Source organism: Callorhinchus milii, unplaced genomic scaffold, assembly GCF_018977255.1.
Source record: "Callorhinchus milii isolate IMCB2004 unplaced genomic scaffold, IMCB_Cmil_1.0 Scaffold6, whole genome shotgun sequence".
Lineage (NCBI taxonomy): Eukaryota > Metazoa > Chordata > Chondrichthyes > Chimaeriformes > Callorhinchidae > Callorhinchus > Callorhinchus milii.
Genome location: NW_024704747.1, coordinates 30543842 through 30569293, shown reverse-complemented (window position 1 = coordinate 30569293; position 25452 = coordinate 30543842). Strand labels below are relative to the sequence as shown.

Genomic DNA, 25452 nt, shown 5'->3' with positions numbered 1-25452 from the left:
TGTTGGTGCCAAAAAAATCAAGCTTTTTTTTAAATAACTCTAATTCAACACAGGAAATATATAACCAACAACAACAAGATTACATTTGTATAGCGCCTTTCACGTCGGGAGGACGTCCCAATCCTCCTGCATAACCACAGTGTAAAGCAGACAGAGAAGCTGTCCCTTGCAGCTAAAAGATACAAAAGTTAAGGAAAGGTTGTAAAACTATTTGCGGATGAGCGTGTTTTAATTATAATGGGTTGGCAGAAGGGTACGCAGGTCAAGAATGGAATGAAGTCAATGCTAAGCGGTTTGGAGCTGTGAGAGGAACAGAGTGAAACGGACATCTGAACTGTTCAATAAATATCTTGGCGACTGAACAAAGAATCCACCAGCAATAAACTAGCTGAGTCTCGGCATTACACATGACTTGATGTGATGGGGCTCCGGTAGATTATCCTTCTGCATAACATCGTGAGACACAATGCCCTATTCCTTGTGACACAATAATGATCATGAACATTACCAATCCATTTGATACGCTGATTAAATTCAAAAAGATTTCTGTATGAAAGCAGTAGAATGTGGTATTTACTCAGGACTAACAATCTATGATAATCTAACATGTGGAGAGGTTGTACGTGTACATCCTGCACATATAAAGCTATTCAATATTTGACCATGTGAGTATTTAAATGTATTAGACATTTAAATGTCAATATTAAACATATTTGAATATAGAGCATTACATTTCAACATGACTCACTTTTCTCTGGCATTCTGACATGCTTAAATACATGGCATTTTGCATCCTGCAAAATCATCCATTATGAACAATTTATGCAAAGAATGATAAAAATATAGTGATGTGAAATCATTATGCTATTGCTAGCAATAATTGTTGGCACAGTCATTGATGTATAGGCAATAACATTATAGACCTCTTTATAATACATATAAACTTGTGATGACGTCTGACATTTATGAATAATCCCCCGAGAGAGAAAAAAAATTGACGTCACTTCCAAAATGTAGGAAGAGTGTAAAGATTATTGCTGACAGTAAAGTAGGCTAAACTCAGGAAAAAATTCATGTAGCAGGGTCCCACTTTATATCACACAGCTGAGAAATCATTCCAGTTGTAAAATTTCCTCTTCCCACTCCTGTTAAAGCATCCCGAATGTGAGAGGGAGACTCAAGCTTGACCAGATGTTTTGCCCGCAAAATATACAGTCAATTCACTTCACAGTATATTCTGTGAAGCGCTTTGAGATGTCTCGAAGAATCTACATCAAATGCAAGGATTATTATTATTATATATTGAGCAAAGTAGCCATTAGTCAATGATAATCACAGTGCGAGCAGATTTCACAAATACACAATTGTGGCTAACTCTCAGAGTAAGCCATTGTAACCACAATATGTTTGTTTATCAATGGTCCCAGTACACTACTCTGTGATGTGTACTGTAGACTATAGTGACTTGAAGTGGTATAAAATTAGTACTACATTGACAAACAGCCACTGTACTCTCAGCTGCAACCTCATGACAGCAAATTTATTGGATAAACTGCAGTTGGAAAATGCTCTGTTTATTCATTGTCCAGTAATCACTCGACAAGTATGTAACACAACAACAACTTGCATTTACACAGCGCCCTCTCACGCAGGGCGTCCCAGAGCGCTTGACAGTGGTGGAGCACAACACCAAGTCGGGGGAGGTGGGAGGTGACTGTAGTTACGATCGAAGAGGAAGGTCGTCAGGTGCGACCTGAAGCTGAGGAAGGAAGGGACGAGGCGGATGGAGGTAAACAGAGGCGTGTGAAGTAAGGAAAGTTGCCCAACGTTTCGCTCTGCCCGGGAATCGAACCCAGGTCCTCTCGCTTGCGAGGCGAGTGCTCTAACCACTGAGCTACAGGACTCCACTTTTTATAAAAGTACGAGAAAAGTAAAAAAAATACAGTGCGATCTGAAAACTACAACTTTATGCTGATTAGATGGATTTTATTTGGATTTGTATTTGTATTCCTAAAGTTCAAAGAAACTTTTGTAGCAAAAAATAGAGCTGGAAAATAAGAACCGTTCTGGTTTCAAATAAATTATGAAGCCTTTAAAAAACAAGCTGTTTGTAGCCGTTTCCACAGGAAATATGTGCAATTAATCAACATATCTGTTAATAAGGATTTGTTCAATATATCAAACTACCTTGTGTTAATGTTAGTGGACTTTAATTGAAAGGACTTATCTCGATAATCAGTAGGAAAGCTGGAATGCAATTTTCTAAAAAGTTGGCCATCTCTCAACNAAAAAGTGGGAGGATTTTCAGCTCCGCAAATATTTGTCTATTATGAAGCATTTGTCATGGCAACAAGGCTTGGTATAATGTTCCACTTGTTAAAGGGGTGAAACATTCTGAGTGTTTTCATTATCCCTGCTGGCAGCAGTATTTATGTTCATTACCTCTATTTATTCACGCCTTCCATTCATTATCGCTCATTCGACAAGCTTAGTTACATTTACTGCATTTACGTATTCCACATTTGCATGACAAGACTGGACAATCACCTTAATTAATAAGATAATTTGTTTCGAATGGCTGACTTTCCAAATTAATGATTGTTCTTTGGAAAAATGCAGAACGTTTCACTGGATTACAATTTGCCACAGAACAAATACAGTTCCAGTCTTCACTAAACTACACTGAACTCCATAAATATAGTGAATTCTTCAGAATTTAAAACATGACATGATACAAGCTATAATGCCTGATCCCTTTCACAGGCCATAGAAAATTGAACCTTATCATGTCTCACTGTTGATAAAGTCATTCCAGTAAGTACAGTATTTGGGAACAGTCAATTTTGCTATCAATGAACACTTCCACAGTACAAACAATACTCAGACTGAACCCAAAGGGCAGTTCCATATAATACAATGCTTTTCTCAAGACCAAAATAGATCTTAACTAGGATCCCACAGACATCCGCTGCATTTCTGTCAAATAGTTAAAGAACTATGTTAGAAAAGTCAGTTTCACCTGAATTAGGCTGTTCTGTGAAGCGCTTTGAGACGTCTCAAAGATACGATAAGGCGCTATATCAAATGCAATAATTATTACTAATGCAGGAAACTTTTGTGTTAATGGAGCTTTCCCAGGCATATAGCTGGTTACAACACAATTCCCAAAACAATTTTACTTCAAATGACACACATGAAACAACAAGAACAACAGGTGTGGTTGTGGCAAATGATTCCAATGGGGCTTAACTTGCTTCCTCAAGGCTGTGACACTCTTTTGGGTGAGAAGGTAAACGTGTTTTTCGATATGGGCGTTGCCAGTCTATAGGCACCGCAGACACGCAGAACAATAGAGCTTTCTATAGGAATGTATGTTGTCTCAAGAGGTCACAGGCACAACTAGTTTTTCTGGCCCACCCACCTGTCCCACTACCTTTGCAATTGTATATTACAGTAACACATGTTGAACACTTTGAGATGATATCCTGTGTGATGGGTACTGTATCAATGCAAGTTGTTGTGGTCGTCCATAATAATAATAATCATTACATTTTATTTTAGCACTTTATCACGTATTCTTTACACAAAACAGTGAATCCTTTGAGACGTTCTTCCAATGTGAAAGGTGCAACATCAAATGCAAGGATTATTATTATCATTATCATCATCATCATCAAACAGCATCCCTTTTGGCAGTAAATTTGCTGTCTCCAAACAAATAGCAGGTTGGCTAATTCATTGTTACGTACGAAGACCTGAACAGACACTTGACCACAATTGTAAAAACATACTGCCAGTCGCCTTTGTTGTTTGTCAAATTAAATCTCTCCATCAGTCAGTCCATTGCAAGAATGATGGAGATTTCACTGACAAGGAGGCAACAAATATTCCGCATGAGTTGCAATTTAATAACGGTGCTTAGATTGATTGAAAGGCACAGTTGTTTTGCATATACACGATCCATATCTTCAGGAAAGTGACTGACCTGCTAGAGTTCTCATTCTGAGTTTGAAAGCTTTTCACTAAAGTCTGAAAGTAAAATAACTCCTAGGATCTTACCAGTACCCTCAATTCCCCAAACATAGCCATTAAACTTCAAGCACAAATCGCCCCTTAATATCCTGCACTCAGAGAAGAAAAACATTGATAACTGTCATACTGGAATATATGGGTGGGTTGAATAATAATAATAATCCTTGCATTTGATATGGCGCCTTATTATGTCACTGAGACGTCTCGAAGCGCTTCACAGGATATACTGTAAAATGGAATGACTGTGTATTTTGTGGGCGAAAAAAAAAAATTTTTTTTAGTAAATAAATACATCCCTAGCATAACATTTCTCTACATTTATATTCTTGCGATGAAAACAAAATATATGGAGTACAAAGAAAATGGGACGAGAAACTTAAAGGTCTTGAAAAGGTCAGACCAACTAAGTCACAGTAAACTAATTCCTAACCTTCGGCTAAACAGAATTTATGAATCTGAGAAGACCGTTGAATTTACAATTTAAAGCTTAGGAAACGTACATTTTTATACGACTTCTAAACAGTTGACATTTTCTCCGAGTGATTTTCTCTGTGAGCTTTCCCAATTATAGCCAGGACAACACAACAAAGGTTTTAGTTCACTGTAAAAAATTTTAGATTATTTATTTACAAACTAGTTATTAAAAAACATCTCAAGAATACTACAGGGAACCGAGCAAACAGCAGCAAAACAAATAACAATGACTCCACGAAGACAAATATTTACAAGGTACACACAATGTACTTTTTCTGCCATAATTACAAAGTTACTGAACCAAACCCACAATAATAACAACAATCGTTGAATTTGATACAGCGCCTGATCGTGTCTTCGAGACGTATCAAAGCGCTTCACAGGATACACTGTAAAGTGAATTTACTGTATATTTTGTGGCCAAAACGCAGCAGACAATTATGCGCAGCAGCGTCCCACAAACAGTCATGGATTAATTGACCAAATTATTATTACAGCATTTTTGGGGGAAGGGATTACTACAACAATAACAACAAAATTACCCCCAGAAAAGCAATCCGCCAATCGACTATCAACCAGATTCCTACTAACTGCTGTAAACGGAGGCGTATGGAGTAAGGAAACTTGCCCATGGTTTTGCCCTGCCCGGGAATTGAACGCAGGTCCTCTCACTTGCGAGGCGAGGGCACTATCCCCTGAGTTGCAGGACTCCACTTTTAACATAATATAACATGTAGGAGTAGGCCATTCGGCCCTTCGAGCCTCTGCCCCGCCATTCAATCATGGCTGATCTTCTAATTTAACTCCAGCTAATAACCTGACGCTGCCTTATCCCCATATCCTTAATCCTTTTTGCAATAAGAAACATATCTATCTCAGTCTTGAATATGTTCAAGGACTGAGCGTCAACAGCCCTTTGGGGTAGTGAGTTCCATACATTCACCGCCCTTTGAGTGAAGAAGTTCTTCCTCAACTCAGTGCGAAAGGGCTGCCTCTGATTTTCAGGTTGTGACCCCTGGTTTTAGTGTCTCCAACCGGGGGAAACAATCTCCCACTATCCACTCTATCATTGCCCTTTGATGATCTTATAGGTTTCTATAAGATCCCCTCTAATTCTTCTATATTCTAGAGAATATAGGCCCAAATTGGTCAGCCTATCCTCGTAACTCATCCCCTTCATCCCTGGTACTAACCTAGTAAATCTACACTGCACCCCCTCCACGGCAAGTACGTCCTTCCTTAAATAAGGAGTCCAAAACTGCACACAGTATTCCAGGTGTGGTCTCACAGGGCCCTATACAGTTGCAGCAAGATTTCCCTACTCTTATACTCTAATGCTTTCATAATGAATGCTAACGTACCGTTCACCTTCCTAATTGCTGCTGCACCTGCAGACTAACTTTCTGTGATTGGTGTACAAGGACACCCAAGTCCCTCTGGACAACACATTCTAATCTCTACCCTTCGAAAAAATATCCCGCTCTACTGTTTTTGCTCCGGTGGATGACTTCCCACTTCCCTACATTATACTTCATCTGCCACCTACCTGCCCAATCACCTAACCTATCTATGTCTCACTGCACTTTTTTAATATCGTCCTCTGTGTTGACACTTCCTCCTAGCTTTGTGTCATCTGCGAATTTAGATATATTAATAATAAAAATCCTTGCATTTGATATAGCGCTTTTTACGTCGGGAGGATGTCCCAAAGCGCTTCACAGAACACACTGTAAAGTGAATTGACTGTATATTTTGTGGGCGAACGCGGCAGCCAATTGCGCACAGCAATGTCCCACAAACAGTCGTGGATTGAAAATGACCAATTTATTATTGTTTTTGGTTTTGGAGGGATTATTATTAGGCTCTGTGTGGAGTAAGGAAACTTGCCCAAGGTTTCGCCCTCTGCCTGGAATTGAACTCAGGTCTCTCACTTGCAAAGCGAGTGCTCTAACCACTGAGCTACAGGACTCCATATTAACTTAGATGTCCTCATCTGGATCGTTGGTGTAGATGGTAAATAGCTGAGGCCCAAGGACTGATCCTTGTGGCACTCCACTAGTCACATCCCACCAGTCTGAAAAGGATCCGTTTATCCCTACTCTTTGTTCCCTACCGGTTAACCATTCCCCAATCCACGTTAATATGCTCCCCCCAATTCCATGGGCCCTATCTTTTGGACTAACCTTTTATGCGGCACCTTATCGAATGCCTTCTGGAAGTCCAAATAGACCACATCCAATGATTCACCCTCATCAGGTTTACTGGAAATATCCTCAAAAAAATTCTATGAGATTTGTCAAACATGACTTCGCTTTTGTAAAGCCACGTTGACTCGGCCTAATTATGTTGTGCCCTAAATACCGCACTACCACATCTTTAATCAATGATTCTAAATTTTTTCCTATCACTGATATGAGATGAACTGCCTATAGTTCCCCATCTTTTCCTTTCCACCTTTTTTAAATAGTGGTGTGACATTTGCGATCTTCCAATCCATGGGGACTGTTCCAGAATCCAAGGAACTTTGGAAGATCAGACACAAGACCTCCACTATCTCATAAGCTCCTCTTTTAAAACCCTGAGACGCAAGCCATCCGGACCGGGGATTTGTCACTTTTTAGTGCTAACAGTTTCCCTAGCAGCAATTCTCCACTAATGAAAATTTCCTTAAGTTGCTCCCTGTCTTTATCCCTTTGGTGCATCTCTGTTGTTGGCAGATTTGTTGTGTCCTCTCGGGTGAAGACAGATGCAAAGTACTCATTTGGGACTCTGCCATGTCCTTATCCCCCATTACAACTTCTCCCGTCTCTGACTGAAGTGGACCTACATTTACCCTCACTGGTCTATTCCTCTTAATATATTTGTAAAAACTTTTACAATCAGACTTAGTGTTCCCAGCGAACTTACCCTCATACTCCTTTTTCTTGCTCTTAATGAGTTTTTCAGTTTTATTTTGCTGGTTTCTAAAACTCTCCCAATCTTCAGATTTGCTGCTTTTCTTGGCAGTTTTATAAGCCTTTTCTTTTAATTTGATGCTTTCCCTCACTGCTCTAGTTAGCCACGGATGAATTGCTTTCCCTGTGGTACTCTTATTCCGCAAGGGAATATGCGACCGCTGAGAATTTTGCACGACATCCTTAAATATTTGCCACTGTTGGTCTACATTTTTACCTCTTAATCTTATCCTCCAGTCTATTTTACCTAAATCTTTCCTCATAACCAACAAAATTAGCCCTATTTAAATTCAGAATACTTGCCTCGGATTTAACTATATCCCTTTCTAACATAATGCAGAATTCAATCATATTGTGATCACTCTGCCCTCGAGGATTCTTAATACCTACACTGCCAACTCACCCCGTTTCCTTACACAAAACAAGGTCTAGGATGGCCTGTCCCCTGGTCGGTTCCTCGGCAGCTGCTCTAGAAAGTTATCTCTCATACACTCAATGAACTCTTCTGACCTACTTTTGCTGATTTGGTTTTCCCAATCTATGTGGAGATTGAAATCACCCACTATTATCGCTTTACCTTTCCTACACGCTCCACTGATTTCTTGATTGATTCCCTGTGCTATATTGTGATCGCTGTTTGGGGGTCTATAAACCACTCCCATTAATATTTTCTGCCCTTTATTATTTTTTATTTCCACCCATATTGTCTCGACCCCTGGTCATCGGATTTCAGATTCTTCCTCTCCAATGCTTTTATTTCATCCCTAATTAACAGGGCTCCCCCCCCCCCACCTTTTTTCCCACAGTGCCTATCTTTCCTGTAAACTGAGAACCCTGGAATATTTAACTCCCACCCTCGATCTCCTTGTAACCATGTTTCAGTGATGGCCACTCGATCGTACCCATATGTGTCTATCTGTGCTTTTAATTCATCAGTTTTATTCCGAATGCTTCGCGCATTCAGATATAACATTTTTAATTTCCGACCATTTCCTCTACTCTCTGATTCCTTATCGGCTTTGCCAAAGCTTCTTATCCCTAGTTAACATATTCCTATTATCTGGAATGCTATTCTGCACTGTCATCTTTACTTTTTATAGTGCTAACTTATGGTTTCTCTTACCTATATATTCCCCCCCCTTTACTAGTTTAAATTCCTATTTATTTCCCTGTTAATTTGTTTAGCTCGGACATTTGTCCCAGCACGATTTAAAAGCAGCCCTTTTCTCTGAAAGAGCTCTCTTTTCCTCCAATACTTGTGCCAATGGCCCATAAAAAGAAACCCCTGAGTTCCGCACCACTCTTTTAGCCGTGCGTTCAAGTCCTTAATTTGTTTGTTGCTGTACCAATTGTGGTATGATACAGGCAGTAGTCCCGATATCACCACATTCGATGATCTCGACTTCAATTTGCACCCCAGCTCTTCAAATTCCCTTCTCAAATCATCTTGGCCAACTCTACTGATGTCATCGGTACCGATGTGCAGTATACTTATACCGCACAATCTGACTGGAAAACCTCAATAACGTAGAATGACACATTTGCTTGATTGTCGAGCAGAGACGATTGGTCCACTGTTACACATGTGGATACTTACCCCATTCATGTTTACTGAGTTAAACACCTGAGCTGCCCTTGATCTACATGGCACACTGCATGGTGTGTGGTTGCACTTTGACTGCACATTGCTCTGACATCGCTTGTCACCAGCAGGTTGTTATTATGCAGGTACTTATCTGAATGCTTACCAATCACATCTGGAACAGGTTAGGGCATGAACAGAACACCATCGAGGTACATTCTTGGAGCCATGGACAAATAACCTGCATTGACGACATACTCTGGGGTCAGGTGGTAACAGTACCATTTAATGCAGCAGGCAGGATCGTGTCATGTTAAGTATTCAAGGCTTTACAATACAGCAGTATCGCAAGCAGATATCAGAAGGTCAGACATACAGAATCCATTGCCCTTTTTTAAAAACAAATATCTTATGATGGAGAGGGAACAGGAGCCGGGGGGGAAGAGGCAGGTGGGGATAACATTTGGAAAACAAATCGAATAAAGCCTGTTAGTGGTTCATTAAGGAACATGTCAATGTGAGTGTGACACTAAATGTCTATTATAACAGAGATATTAGTTGCAGATCAGATGGATGGATGTTTGTTGCTAAGCAACATCTTAGAATACATTTATAGAGATTGCTAATTTTGTTTTATGGAATAACGTAATAGCAATAATAATCCTTGCATTTGATACAGCACCTTATCATGTCTTCGAGACATCTCAAAGTGCTTCACAATATGCACTGTAAAGTGAATTGACTATATTTTGTGGGTGAAACGCGGCAGCCAATTATGCACAGCAGCGTCCCACAAACAGTCGTGGATTGAGTGACCGAACTATTATTTTATTAACTTTTTAAAGGGATTATTACCTCTCGAAAAGCGATCCGCCAATCGACTAACAACCAGGGTCCTACTTACTGCTGGTAAACAGAGGCGTGTGGAGTAAGGAAACTTGCTGAAGGTTTCTCCCTGACCGGGAATCGAACCTGGGTCCTCTCGTTTGCTTAATTTATACTTTTGTTTAAATGCAATAAGCAGAGTGTACAAGACACTGTACTCTGCTGCCACCCACTGTCAGAGAAACTAAACCTAGTACTTCAAATAAGCACAACAGAGGACAAACATGGAAATTTGATTCATACAATATTTCCGTAAACAAAGTAGATTATTTCTTGCATTTGTGAGCCAAAATAATTTGAAGCACTCATTTATATTACAGTCTTTAAAGGGAACCTGGTATAGAGAGAGAAAGGTTCTTTTCTTGCAATCCGAATCACACATACCATTTTACATCTGTTTAATTCTAAGCTTTTTTCACATAATTTTAAGCCTTTTATCTATTGCTCTTTTAGTATAATAATAATAGTAATAATCCTTGCATTTGATATAGCACCTTATCATGTCTTCGAGACGTTCGAAAGCACTGCACAGAATATACTATAAATTTCTGGTCAAGATAATAACTCCTAAAGCCAAAAGGCAAGTGAGTTTTGTTGGCTCAGTTCTGTTTATGTTTTCCATCATTTGTAATGTATCTCATTTAAATGACACGTTGAATGATTTTAACAGTTCATTTAGCTCATTCAGAGATATCAAGGCAGCATAACTGCTTTATTATGTGAGGATTTACTGTGGTTTGCTCAGTGCTGCATTGTTGCTTTAGTGTAATGTAGTCCCCTGGAATGAGTTCAATGCGAAGACTGTTGTATATACACTGTATACTGCAGTGGCTAAAGACATGGAAACATGCATCGAGATGGCAAGAAGCAGAATGATAAGTACAGTAGTAGCAATCAGATTAGTCACTGCTGTGCAAGGTGCTGAATGAATAACTTTGGAGACAATATTGTAAAGAACTTTATGCTCAGAATTCAAACTACAGCCCTGCTATCATTACGATAATATATTGTAGTAATAATCCTGGCATTTGATATAGCTCATGTCATTGAGATGTCTCAAAGAGCTTCACAGAATGTACTGTAAAGTGAATTGATTGTACACTGTATATATCTCTATATATACATTTTGTGGGCGAAACACGGCAGCCAATTACGCACAGCAGTATCCCACAAAGAGTCGTGAATTGAGTGACCAAAATATTGTTGTTTAAATAATAATATTCTCAACCACTTCAGTGTCTGCAATTGTTCTGATTGTGCCTTGTTTTGCATTTACTGATTCTATGGCATCCTGACATTATTAATAGGCTGATTTAAAAAAAAACCTCTCCATTAATTTCCTGTCCTACTTTCTGTTCTTAGTAGTTTCAAAATTATTATTGATGACGTTGTTTTCAATTCTGCTTTTCATCTCTCCCCGCACTCGCTCAACATCGCGGCTCAACTTCAATCGAGAAAATGGCAGCAATTCAAATGTCATGAGGGATCGCGGAGGTGATAGTGGTTTCCTTCTCACTGAACTCCAATAGGGGGAGGAAGGAGAGGGGGAAAGTGAGAGGGAGGGGGAGGAAAGGGGGAGGGGGAGGAATTGAAAGACAGAGAATGTGGGATCCATCACGACACTGACTGTCAGCCAGCAGAGCTGTGAAGTCTGGTGTGTATAAAAGGATCAGGCTGCTGAGATTTGTAACAATAATAAATCTCTCCGCACGGTGAACATTCCAGCACTGGCTGACAAGGAGGCCAACTAAGTGTAAGGTAACTGTACGATACAGTAGTAACTGTGTCGGGGATCAGTAAAACGGTCCTTCATTCACAGCTTTCAAAAGGGAATTAGATAAGTGTTTGAAAAGGAAGAATGTGCAGGGCTATGGGGTAAGAGTGGGGGAGTGGGACTAGTTGGGGTAAGAGTGGGGGAGTGGGACCAGTTGGGGTAAGAGTGGGGGAGTGGGACTAGTTGGGGTAAGAGTGGGGGAATGGGCCTAGGTGGGGTAAGAGTGGGGGAGTGGGGCTAGTTGGGGTAAGAGCGGGGGAGTGGGACTAGTTGGGGTAAGAGTGGGGGAGTGGGGCTAGTTGGGGTAAGAGTGGGGGAGTGGGACCAGTTGGGGTAAGAGTGGGGGAGTGGGACTAGTTGGGGTAAGAGTGGGGGAGTGGGCCTAGTTGGGGTAAGAGTGGGGGAGTGGGACTAGTTGGGGTAAGAGCGGGGGACTGGGACCAGTTGGGGTAAGAGTGGGGGAGTGGGACTAGTTGGTGGCTCTTTCAAAGAGCCGGCACAGGCACTATGGGCCGAATGGCCTCCTTCTGTGCTGTGAGATCCTATGAATTTCTGCAGTTATGCATTAATCCCATTCACCCCCCGCTCCCCCACCCCACCATACGCACACGCACACGCACATAGAAATGTTACCTAAATATCTCAAAATTCATTACTCGGAACTACCAAAACATACCGAAGAAGAGCAAAATACAGAGAGAATGTCTGAAACATGTATCTGTTTTCCAGGGGAGACTCAGCCCTGCAAAGGAAGCAAAGTCACCCTGACTGACTTAAAGTTCAGTATGATTGCTAACAACATTATAAATTATGTTCTGTAAAATGTTTCCTTTTATATTTCTTAACATAAATCTGTTCTGATGATCAGACACTTTGCATTGCCCTTCATTAATTACCAAGCAGAGTTTTTAAAGCTACTTATGAGGTCTCGCAGTGACAGAACGAGCTATAAATCCTATTGATTCTCCCAAGAATGTAACAGTTTAGTCAGTCTGATTAACAAACTGAGCACATTTTATTTCTACACAAGGGTGAAACACTTCCATGTACAATATTGCGAGCAAAGATGTACTTACATTGTCATAAAGATAGAGAAATGGGTCAAACGTGGAAATGCAGGTGGATTGTAAATGATGCAAATGCAATTTCAGGATGAGTTTCTTCTATAGTTATACAATGCTTCAGAGGAAAAATACCCTATAATATTTATAATGAGGAACACTTGAAAAAATAATTCAACTGGCATGTAAGGATTGAATAAAATTTACCTACTTCGTATTGAATAGGTACAGACATATGATGAATGTCACATTTAATTCAACTCGCTCTATTAAAAATATAAACTGCACAGAGCATTCCGTAGACAGAACAATAATATTTACTTTGTTTTAAAACAAGGGCAAGGATTGTATTTTGTAAACTACCGGAAATAACAATGAGTAATTTACAGCATCTCTGGGATGCAGTATCTCAGTGAGGTGAGGATATTGGCAGCGAGGTCTGTCGGTGAGGATATTACCAGCAGTGGCGTGGGAGGTAAGCCTCGCAGCAAAATAAACTAAAAATAACTTTGAATATTTTTTCTCGTGTAATACATTGAGCCATATTTTCCAGCAATTAGCGGGATGGAAGTAGAAAGGATATTTTATTGGTACACATAGAAATCCAAATCTTTAGTCACAGGAGGACACCGGACAGATTGGCTGCAAAACCATGCATTCGTCAAACAGATCTGTAGGCCATAAACCCTGCCTTAAGATGTGAATTATACACTGGATGTTACAACTACTTAAATTAATTATCTTTACTTTTACAGTTATTTTCCAGACTGCACAAATCTGCACGCTAACTATACATAATTTCACCCAAAAAATACAGTCACTACACTTTACAGATGTTCTGTGAAACGCTTTGAGATTTCTCGAAGACGTGATAAGGTGTTGTATCAAATGCAAGGATTATTATTATTATTATTACATCATTTTTAGGTTTCAGCCCAAACACTGACCTGGAAATGAAGCACTATTACAGAAATAAAGCTTTTCAAACATCTTGTTTGTTCAGTACTTATGTTAATCTGACTATCTGTGTAAATTTACACAGAGCAAATCAATTATCTATGGGCAATGGGAATTATGTAATCCTATTTATAAGGACAATATATTCCTGTTAAACATTAACTCTCTTTTAAGTAACTATTATAATATGAGTGTGTATTTACATAGGTAATTTTACAAACAACAACAACAAAATTACATTTATAAAGCGCCTTTCACGTCGGGAGGACGTCCCAAGGGCTGGGTCTTACACAGTCTTACATTATTTATTTCAGCACTGAAAAACATTTATAGTGAAAACCAGCTTGAATGATTCAAATTTTCTTTGCTAGAATTTAATTACATAAGATACCAAAGTAACTAATTCACCCAGGTGTAAACCATTGGTCCATTCAAACTACCCTTCCTATTTCCTCCAATATTTCCTGATTTTATGGATTCCTAAATAATAATAATAATCCTTACATTTGATATAGCACCTTATCACATTGTTGACACAAAACACATAAAATCTTTAAAAATGCCTAAAAACAGTAGGAAAGTCAGTAGAAGGTGAGAGGAAAAAGTGGAGATCAAAGATCTATAAAGTCCATCAAACACATTGGTACTAATGAAGATCCTTTATCTCCTGTCATACAAACTATCTTCTCCTTTTGACTGAGACTGAAAAATTTAAAGTGCCGTGTTTACCTGCTGTGCATGAGGATTAATCCGATGATTATACTGCATTGTTGCCATCCTGGGTATAGGTGTTCGCTGAAAAAGAACAATATAATTCAATCTAAGTGTTACTTACATAGGGAATTGAATGGAAAGTCAATATGTTTACAGATTTTGACCAATGTTACTTCGGCAAAAGCTAACTTTGAGGTGGCCTTGTAATTAATAGGATTGCCTTGTGATGTTATAACAATTATAATAATAATCCTTGCATTTGATATAGCGCCTTCAATACGTCTCAAAGCGCTTCACAGAATATACTGTAAAGTGATTTGACTGTGTATTTTGTTCCACTTGATGAATAGGCAATGTCTGTTTCACACAAAGAAATGCCTCTGTTTGCCCAGCAGTAAGTAGGAGTCCGGTTGTTAGTCGACTGGTGGATCGCTTTTCCGGGGATAATAATTGTTTTTAAAATAATAAATGCATCACTTCAATCCACGGCTGTTTGTGGGGACGCTGCTGTGCGCAATTGGCCGCCGCATTTCGCCCACATACTGTACAGTCAATTCACTTTACAATATATTCTGTGAAGCGCTTTGAGGTTTCTCGAAGACGGGATAAGTCTCTGATGTAATTTGGCCGACAATGTATTCTGGTCTTTGCAACGCTGACGCCTCAAGTTCGAGGCCATTCTAACCCACCAGCTCCCCCTGGTGGTAAATATAAAGTACTGCCACGCGTTTAAAATTTACTGATCAAACAATTCAAAAGATTTTTTTTTAAAAATACATATCTTTTGGAGTCCGAGTTATTTCATAAAACTTTCCCGGTGTTAATCACCCAAACACATTTGCCAATAAAAGTTAAACGTTGTCAAGAATGAAGTCTTAAAAATGTAACGACTGATGATGCAAAAGTTTTGAAGGAAGTTGAATGAACAATAAATAGTCCTGTATGTTACTTTACCCTCTATATTTATTCTCATGTCAGACATTATTATAAGCACACCACATACTGGCACTGCCCGGCCTCTCAGAACTGTGCAGAGGAGAAACACAATGTAAATCCCCAATGAGAGAGGGTTTCGTGAGCATAGTAATAATCTTCGCATTTTATACAGTGCCTTATCCCGTCTTTGAGACGTCTCAAAGCGCTTCACACTGTAAAGTGGATTGACTGGATATTTGGTGGGCGAAATGCGGCAGCCAATTGCCCGCAGCAGAGTCTGTCCCACAGACAGTCCTGGATTGAGTGACCAAATTGTTGTTATTTTTGGGGAGGGATTATTAACCCCAGGAAAAGCAATTCACTAATCATCTAACAACCACATTCCTACTTACCGCTGGTAAACAGAGGCGTGTGTGTGGAAAAGGAAACTTGCCCAACGTTTCGCCCTGCCCAGGAATCAAACCCGGGTCCTCTCGCTTGCGAGGCAAGTGCTCTAACCACGACACTACAGGACTCCATATATCTTAAATGGAGTCTTTCGAGGTATACAAGATGCTAATTGGAATCAAGAAAATAAATCCAGAACTGTTCTCTTAGACTTCACAGTAGAAGGATGAGAGGTCGCAGGTTGATGGTTTTGAAGGACAAGAGGAGGAGATCCAACAGGAAGTAATTCCTTACACAATATTCAGGATAATCAACATCTGGAACAGGTTAGGACGCCATTCTGAAGCTGTTTTTGTTTTTAAAAAAGCCAGATGCTGGAATAGGAAGGAGTTGGAAGGGCTTGTATTCTGTTGGGATGTGATCAAAAGGGCTCCTTCTTCATCATCATCATTCAAACCTCTTTCATCATCTGGTAAAATGTTGTGGGGTAAAATAGTGCATCCTATTTTCCAAAGTCTCCACCAAATTAAAGGTTAATTAAATCTTCTATTCATCCTAGAACTGGCCATGCAGCTCTGGAAATCTTGCAATGTCAATCACAACAGCTGTGCGCAATTTGCTGCCGTGTTTCGCCCACAGAACATACAGTCAATTCACATTACAGTATATTCTGTGAAGCGCTTTGAGACGTGGCGACAAGGTCATAAGGCGCTGTATCAAATGCCAGGACTATGACTTTTATACTGAGCTCTGACTAATGGTCATTTATATGTTCGGACATGATGCTCCCAGAATACACTTGCTGTATCAAATCTAATCGAAAGGCTCCACATTATTGTTAGTGAATCTGCAGTTGTTATGGACATGGTAATCAGGGGAAAACGCTTACAGTGATAGCTGTGCGATGCGGAGGGAAGCTCTGAGTTCTATCTAACACATTTTACCCGGTGGCCTCATTTTTTTACTGCAAAAGACTGACTTTGAACTGTTTGCAGACAAAGGCACGCAAATGCATTGTGACAATATACTTCAAGTGGACTATGCAAACTAAACTCCCCATAATAAGCTGGTCAGCAGATTTCCCTGCCAGTGCAAACTGCTATCCAAGCAGCCTTTTCAATAGCACTGTGCACTCTCAGCATGAACAGGGCCTGTGCTGTTTCACATACCAGCATTGTGGGCAACCTCTATACACTCAGAACAACTTCATACCCCGATGAGCTCCATTCGTCCTGCAGTGCTTTTTTGTGTTCTATGTTGCAAATATCTCACATGCCCCACCCCTGGCATTTAATTTCAGAAAAAAAACCACACCGATCTGATCAAAATTTGAAAGTGAAACACGGAGACTACATTTTGCCCACAAAATACACTGTCACTCCACTTTACAGTATATTCTGTGAAGCGCTTTGAGACGTCTCAACGACATGATAAGGCGCCATATCAAATGCAAGGATTATTATTGTTATTCAACCCACCCATACATTCCAGTATGATAGTTATCAATGTTTTTCTTCTCTAGGAACGCTTATCATCAAAGAGAAGAGCGGAGAAGACCAAGGGTCGTGGACCTGAAACGTTGACTCACTTTCCTTTCTCCAGAGATGCTGCCTGACCCCCAGCGACTTCTGTTTTTGTTTCGGATTTACAGCATCTGCAGTATTTTGTGTTTTATTATTATATTAGTTTGTTTGCAAACATCATGTTTGTATTGCATTCACTTTGTCATAATAATCCTCATACTTGATGTAGCACCTGTACATTCTAAACATTTCAAAGTGCTTCACAGGCCATCAAGAACAACAGCATTTATGCCGCGCCCTCAGGCAGAGTAGAGTCCCAGGGCGGTTAATCATTGTCAAATGTAGTGATGGTCCAGTTGTAGGCAAATGGGCAGTTATTGTGCAGGGTGGAGTACCAGAGAATGGAGGCAGAATAATAATGTGACCTCACACTATATTGTGATTGCTATGGTCTTTGTATAATTCTTCCCATCCGTGCCGTGTTCATGTTTGAAGTGTGAGGTCACATCTGGTATAACCTCGAGGTAGATCTGCATCTCAGCACAATTCAAGCTAATATTTCTCTAAATTAGTTCCAGCAATGCTAAAGCCCAGTCAGCTATTTATTTGAGTCAGCTATTTATTTGAGTCAGCCGCATGTCTGGCATAGGCAGAAACCCATCGCCATGCTTAACCGTATCCAACCTAGACAGAGTTCCACATATACTCACCACATGAACATGTCTCATTTATCTGGAATGGAATGCATGCTCTCATCCTGGACAGTACCAAGTTTATTATTCCCAGAAGGTATCAGGCACAGGTTGGTAGATAGGAGCCAAAGGTTGGGGACCTTATGGGATACCTCTAATGTTTAGCCTGCTATAATCACTGAAGAGCACCGCAAACCACCTACCTAGCTGAGGAAGCAGACTAGCAAGCCTACCATTAAGGTTCAAGCTCCATTCTGACATCACGTTGTCAGTACATCACCTTCAGCCAGCTCAGCCCCCAGGAAACCCTTGTTCACCTCATCTTCCCCACCCTGCCCCTACCTGAGGATATTTACCTACAGGATTAAGGGTCACGTTATTCTACTATGAGTTAAGTTTGAAAGCTTTTTTTATATAATAAGTTCTTGACCCAGGGCTAGTCAAATGACACAATAGACTCCAGGAGACAAAATATGATCATCTTTGATATTACCAACTTTTAGTCATTAACTTTGTTAAAACTGGTGAAGCCGTGTGGTAACAGAGCAAACAATCTTTATGATGTGGTTTCCTACTTCCTGTGCTTTTGAGTAATAACAGGCAGCCAACTGCAACCTAGTGATTGGCCAATCAACCTGTTGTCTTGATGTTCTCTCTGCTCTTATACAATATAAACAACTTGCAATATAAACTCCTCATCATGTGGCATTTACACCACAGCCATGTGCACTACATCTACAGTACATCACAGTACACCACATCTGCAGTATATCACATCTACAGTACATCACTGTGCACCACAGTACAGTACATCTTTTTGAAAATAGATCACTAACAATGTGGTCCTTTCATCTCAGGAATCTTTGTGTGAATCTAGCCCAGACTGATTGGCTGACACTCCATTCTGTGGACTCAAATCAATGTGAAATGAGTTGAAACAGTCTGGGCTCATTCAGGACATGTCTCCCTGCAGGCGCTCCCCCTTCCTATCACAATCTCACCTCTCCACTTGATCCTAGGCTGAAGGAAACCCTTCCATCACTTGCCCAGGAGATTTCAATCATGAAAGGGGAAGCTTTTGGCCACATGTCCTGCCACACCAAGTTTAACCTGCATCAGTACTTTGTCATCACTGAAGAGAAATGAGAATTCCCAGGGCGCCCTATGTCCCTTCTCCTTGGGCAGATTGTCGAAGCAAAGATTGGTGTCCAACACAACACAATCCCCGGATATCAATACGAACAACAAATGGGACGGACGCCCCTTGTACCTTCCAACCGATACCTTCAAAGTCCCCACTCAGTTCATGTAAGACATACTGATGCACTCGGGGGTTCCCAGTGAGTGGCCCAGTGTTCCAAGATGGTGAGTGCAGTGCATGGGATAATAATAATAATAATCCTTGCAGTTGATACAGCGCCTTATCAAGTTTTCGAGATGCCTCAAAGTGCTTACAGAATATCTGTAAAGTGAATTGACTGTATATTTGTGGGCGAAACATTTTGCCCTACCCGGGAATCAAACTCAGGTACTCTTGCTTGCGAGGTGAGTGCACTAACCACTGCGTTAAGTCAACCAATAGCACAATAACATCTGCAAACAGAAAAGAAAAGCTTTGCAATGCGAAGCCAATGTGGTAGTTATGATATGGCTCAAATTATGGAATACAAATACATTATCTGGAAGCAATTATTCTATAATCTTCTGAATTGCAAGTTCTGTTATTTCCATGACAGTAAAATGTCTTTTTGTATGCTTTCATATGCCAGAAACCTAGAAACCACAACAACAACAAATTACATTTGTACAGTGTCTTTCACATCAGGAGGACACCTCAAGGCTCTGGACAGTCAGGGATTTGGACACGAACTGGGGGTTAGGATCAGGAGGAGTGGAGGGCAGGGAGGGTAGATGAAGACACAGTTGAAGAGGAGAGTCTTGAGACGAGCCTTGAAGGAAGTAAGGGAGGACATGAACCATTTGGCGATATCTGAGAAAGAGAGGTCACCAGTGTGCCAACACACACACACACACCAACAATGTCACAAAATATATTATTTAATGAATTGACTGAACCTATGTATTAATACTTGTTAAAAACAATTCGGAGGTTATATCACTTAACCCATATTCCCACCCCTCCTCCCCAACCCTTTGATAAGATGATATATTTGAACTCATTCTCTAGTATCAATTGTATTATCTATTTAAAAGTTCCACCTGTTGGCACGCACAGTTGAACGGAATGAGTGGAATACTATCATAAACCAGAGCAACTTGTGATGACAAAAATAAACCCACTCGGACAAGCTGACATCAGCTGCTCAACACGGCGTTCATTACCAAAACCAACCAACACCTGAGCCACCATTAGTTCCACTTTATAATCACACAAAATTCACATAACACCAGCCATCACCAGTAGGTGATTCAAACAGAAATGTCAGCTAATATTATATTAGGCGGCAATACTGTTCACTTTTCCCTTGTCCACTCCAGAAGCTTTTTTACAGCAACAATATACTTCAGAGCGTAAATCCCGAGAAAATTCTGCACATCAAATGCAATGCAAATTTTATCCTGCACCATTCATAATTAATTGATGATATCAATTCACTTTAATTTTAACACACTAATTTTTCATATTATCTATTCTCTATATAAGCATTTTCCACCCAGTAATTTTGATGAGGGTGTGGGCGGGCGGAGAAAGGAAAAAGAGACAAACTTAGAATATGGTGATACCAATGACATGATCCAATATACCTTCAGGCCCATATCACCAATATCCTTTTTATTACACCTAGACCTGGAAAATTGAAAATGATTCTCAAAAATAAACAACACAACAACTGATATTGAGTTTAAGGCATCTTTATGGCCTTCTCAGTCTCCCAAAATTTACAGGTGTCTATTTAATAATAATGATAATCTTAAAAATAATATCCTTGTATTTGATATATCACCTTATCATGTCTTTGAAACGTCTCAAAGCACTTCATAGAATATACTGTAAAGTGAATTGTCTGTAAATATTTTGTGGGCGAAACACGGCAGCCAATTTCACAACAGTGTCCCAAAAACAGTCGTGGATTTAGTGACCAAATTATTATTTATTTATGTATTTATTTATTTTGAAAAGGTTATTATCCCCAGAAAGCGATCCACCAATCGACTAGCAACCAGGTTCCTACTTACTGCTGGGTATACAGAGGCGTATGGAGTAAGGAAACTTGCCTAAGGTTTTCCTACAGATGCATCTTTGAGGCGTTGGCCCTCTGACAGTTCAGCTACACTCATCTTCTCACTCTTCCATTTAGCTCCATTTAGCTCACTGTTGGACAGAGTCAAAGCAGATTTCCCATTCTACCCTTTTCAGGAGGTGAAACCAAAGTATTGTATTATCCACAACTGTTTATGGGACACTACTGTGCTCAATTGGCTGCTAAGTTTCGCCCACAAAATATACAGTCACTACACTTTACAGTATATTTTATGAAGCACTTTGAAATGCCTCAAAGACGTGATAAGGTCCTATATCAAACGCAAGGATTATTATTATTATCATCATCATCATCACCACCTGAACAACATGTTAATTTTGGGCAGCCTGGTAGTAATGGAATTAGTTCTGAAAGCAAAAAATATCTTCTGAAATAATTATTTTGACTCCCTACCACCATTATGCAAGGGTTATTATTATTTGGAAGCTGGAAGTTATATCCTTGGAGTTCTGGGACCATTCAAATAATTTCCCTCTTGCACTTTCACAAATATTTGGAATAATACAATTTAATGAATGCCTTATATTAGTTTATGTTCTGCAGCATAGTATTCAGCACCATATAAAAAATAAGTAATATTTTTTGAAAATAATAATTAAAAATGAATTGCCATAAATAAATAACTATAATAAAGTGCCAAATAATGGTAAAAGTAATAATTCTTCCATTTGATCTAGCGCTTTTCACGTCTTCTAGACGTCTCAAAGCGTTTCACAGAATATACTGTAAAGTGAATTACTGTATATTTGTGGGCGAAACAATTTGCAATAGAAACCAAGTTGTTGGGCTGATTGGTTAGTTGGTTAGTTGATGGCAGTTTATAAGTAAAACAACTGACTAAAACTACCAGTACTTTTTTCTGATGTAACTTACAAATCATATGTCAGTTTCCCAACCCCTAAAATGACACCAATCAGCAGAGCAGCCCTGATGGAAACCTGTAGTGCTTTCAGAAACTGCAGAGAAACTCTATACTATGTCTCTCCTCTCTTGTTGGTTAAACAGTCTGTCCTGCCTTACCATTACAGTTTTGACAAGGGGAAGTTAGTTACTTGCTAGTCTTTCCCCTCATAATAAAGTTCCATGTATAATAAATAGCCTTGACAGGTTCTGAAGTACAGTACAGTGAATTGCAAACTGGTTCTTGTTTGCATCACTGTGTGTGTGTGTGTGTGTCTGTCTGTGTGTGGGGGGGGGGGGGCTGTGTGGGAGAGAGAAAGTTTAGAAGTGTGACAGACAAGACAGACAGACAGTGTGTTGTGTGTACCTTTCTCTCCTCTGGGTTCTGCACCCTATAGTGTTGCTGCTCTCCTCTGCTGTTGCTGTTGTCTCCTTGACTCTGACAGTTCCTCTCCACATTCACATTGCTCTCCATGTTGCTGTCAGGAGGGTGTTTGTGCTGGTTCCCCTTTTCCTCACCAGCCTTTGCAGTTCCCCTCCCCCTTGCTCTCTCTCTCTCTCTCTCTGGCTGGTTGGCTGGCTTGGTTTGGGCAGGGCAGGGCTGGGCTGAAGACCAAACCAGTTGGAGACGTGGCTCTGGCTGTGTTAGCAAAGGAGGAGTGGAATAAAATGACAGCGGAGTATTTTTTTGGCCTCTCTCTCCCCCTCACTCAGTCAGCCAACCCCTTTTGCTTGTTGGTGGTTTCACTTTGGTGTCACCAGCAAGCAGAGGGTGTAGTTTCTTTTTGTGGAGCTGTCTGTCATTATTAGGCACAGAGAGAATAGACAGTGTCAGCTCTTGAATGAGAATTATTACTGTCAATAATAATAATTCCCCACAAATTCCTAGTCAATCAACACAGGCAGGGAACTTCCTAGTCAAGTGTTATGGAGTGAAAAAAAAGGTTATAACATGGACATGCTATCAAGGAAGACACTTTAAATACACAAATCTCTTATTTGAGCTATATGTTTAGTATGTACCCAAAGTATATTTGATGCAGTGCATTATCATGTCATTCAGATGTCTCAAAGTGTTACAGAATATACTGTAAAGTTGATTGACTGTACTGTATTTTGTGGGCGAAACACAGCAGCCAAATCGCGCACAGCAGTGCCCCACAAACAGTTGTGGATTGACTGACCAAATTATTATTATTGTTTGGGGATGGGGTGGGAGTTAGGATGCATTTGTGGCAGTGTGCCAGTCACCAGTTGAGATAGGACTGGGTGTGTATGACAAAGGGCTCAGGAATGGTGGGCTGATGTCCAACACTGATTTGAAACGTGATCAGCAACAAATGTCTTGTTGTGAAGCACAGCATGAGAGCACGAAAAGAACATAAGCTTACCTTTGCATGTTTTGTTAGGGAAGCAAATCCAGTGGGACTTCATGGTGAGAAGTGTTGCTGATGTTTGTAAAAATTAATCACTTACTTATTACTTATTTACTTACATGTCCTTACGGAGGCTGATAAATAATTGTGATGAATTATTATTATGATTAAGTATTATCAAAATTCAATTTGGGCTTCAAATTGGAAAATGTAAGTTGGTTTGTCAAACACTATGCTGATTTGAATGGCACAAGGTCCCAGGTTCAATCTGTGCTGAGTTACTTGGACTCAGTTGGGGGTAGTGCAGCTGTAACTGGCCCCAGCACCCCAAGCTGAGACAGGAAGTCAGTCAAGATCTATCTCCTGATGTTGGTGACCTCCTGATGAAAGTGTGCATGTGTCATAGCATCATAGAATGTAGCAGCACAGAAGGAGGCCATTCAGCCCATCATTCCTGTATGAATGTCACACAGGAACAAGTTTGGCTGTGTAGCATCAGTCCTCCCCCCTACACATACACACACTATTTAGACCTAATTGCTGTGCGCAATTGGCTGCTGCGTTTTGTCCACTAAATACACAGTCAATCCCCTTTACAGTATATATTGTGAAGCACTTTGAGACCCTTGAAGGCATGATGAGGTTCTATACCAAATACCAGGATTATTATTATATCTGAAGAATTAGAACACAAATCATATACTATATACACAAATCAGACATTCCTTGAATTGTTTTGATAATCCTCGCATTTCATATAGCGCCTTATCACCCCGCACTCCCAATGGAGCATCAACCTGACATCAACCCACCAGGGCGAAACCTTGGGCAAGTTTCCTTACTCCACACAGAGCCTAATAATAATCCCTCCAAAACAAAAAACAATAATAAATTGGTCATTTTCAATCTACAACTGTTTGTGGGACATTGCTGTGCGCAATTGGCTGCCGCGTTCGCCCACAAATATACAGTCAATTCACTTTACAGTGTGTTCTGTGAAGCGCTTTGGGACGTCCACCCGACGTGAAAAGCGCTATATCAAATGCAAGGATTATTATTATTATTATTATCTCTGGCTCTCATTGGACATTCCTACTATCCTACTGTCTAGCAGATTTATGTAAAGCAGTTTGAGATCTGACATGAAAGTATTATTGTACTATAATTGATATCCATTGCCAGAATATCTCCTGTGACCTCCAAGGGAAAGGAGCAATGGACATGATGAAATTGCAGACTAAACTTAATCTCAGCTGAACAGTAAACAGATGTGGAAGAGGTTATTGGCAGTTTACCTGTGCCTGATCGTGTGTCCACCAGAATTGTGAGGTATATAGCACTATTAAATGGCTGGAATGGTGCCCTTATGCCCTACTTCCCAAGAGTAAACACATGGAGAAAGAGACAAGAGAAAGCATGAAGAGGAAGAAACACAAGCCCTGATGGGAATAAATCTCGCAGATAAAACATTGCAGATAAAGTATATTTTCATCTTTGAGCAAATACATGACATTGTAGCCATCCCCATTACCACCTTCAATGGTATTTTTAAATAAATAGAAAATAATAAAACTATGCAATTTAGGTTCAGTGTTTTTAATGTACGTGTTGTGGTGCAACATAATAACACTGTCATGATCAACAAACAATAATTCTACAGCGCTGAAACAACATATGGTCATTTACATTGCTGGTAAACAGAGATATTTAGAAATGGAACAATATTGTGGCCAAATAATCCCACTGATTGAATGTAATGTTTGAATGTAACACTACAATTATGACTTGTAAATAAGAAGGATGTGATTTCCTCTGAAATGAATAACAGGTAACTGAAGAGGGAATCTATACCGTAAACAAAGTGCTAGTTTTCAACAATAACATTGGGGATTTAAGCTAAGGCTGCTTCCCAGTCTGCAAC

General features: G+C 40.0%; 1 protein-coding gene across 3 annotated transcripts in view; it reads right to left on the bottom strand.

The window, feature by feature from the left end:
* LOC103176376 (RNA-binding motif, single-stranded-interacting protein 1) overlaps nt 1–22858 on the bottom strand; it is a 125604-nt gene extending 102746 nt beyond the window's left edge. For 2 of the 3 annotated variants that reach the window (XM_042336111.1, XM_007889854.2), the window contains exons 1-2: nt 22523–22858; nt 14449–14514 (exon numbers count right to left, since the gene is read on the bottom strand). In XM_042336111.1, the coding sequence (XP_042192045.1) occupies nt 14449–14514; nt 22523–22630 (174 nt within the window). In that variant the 5' untranslated portion in view covers nt 22631–22858. The remainder of the gene's footprint in view (nt 1–14448; nt 14515–22522) is intronic. The other variant, XM_042336113.1, reaches the window with a different exon arrangement.
* Nucleotides 22859–25452: the final 2594 nt, after the last annotated feature.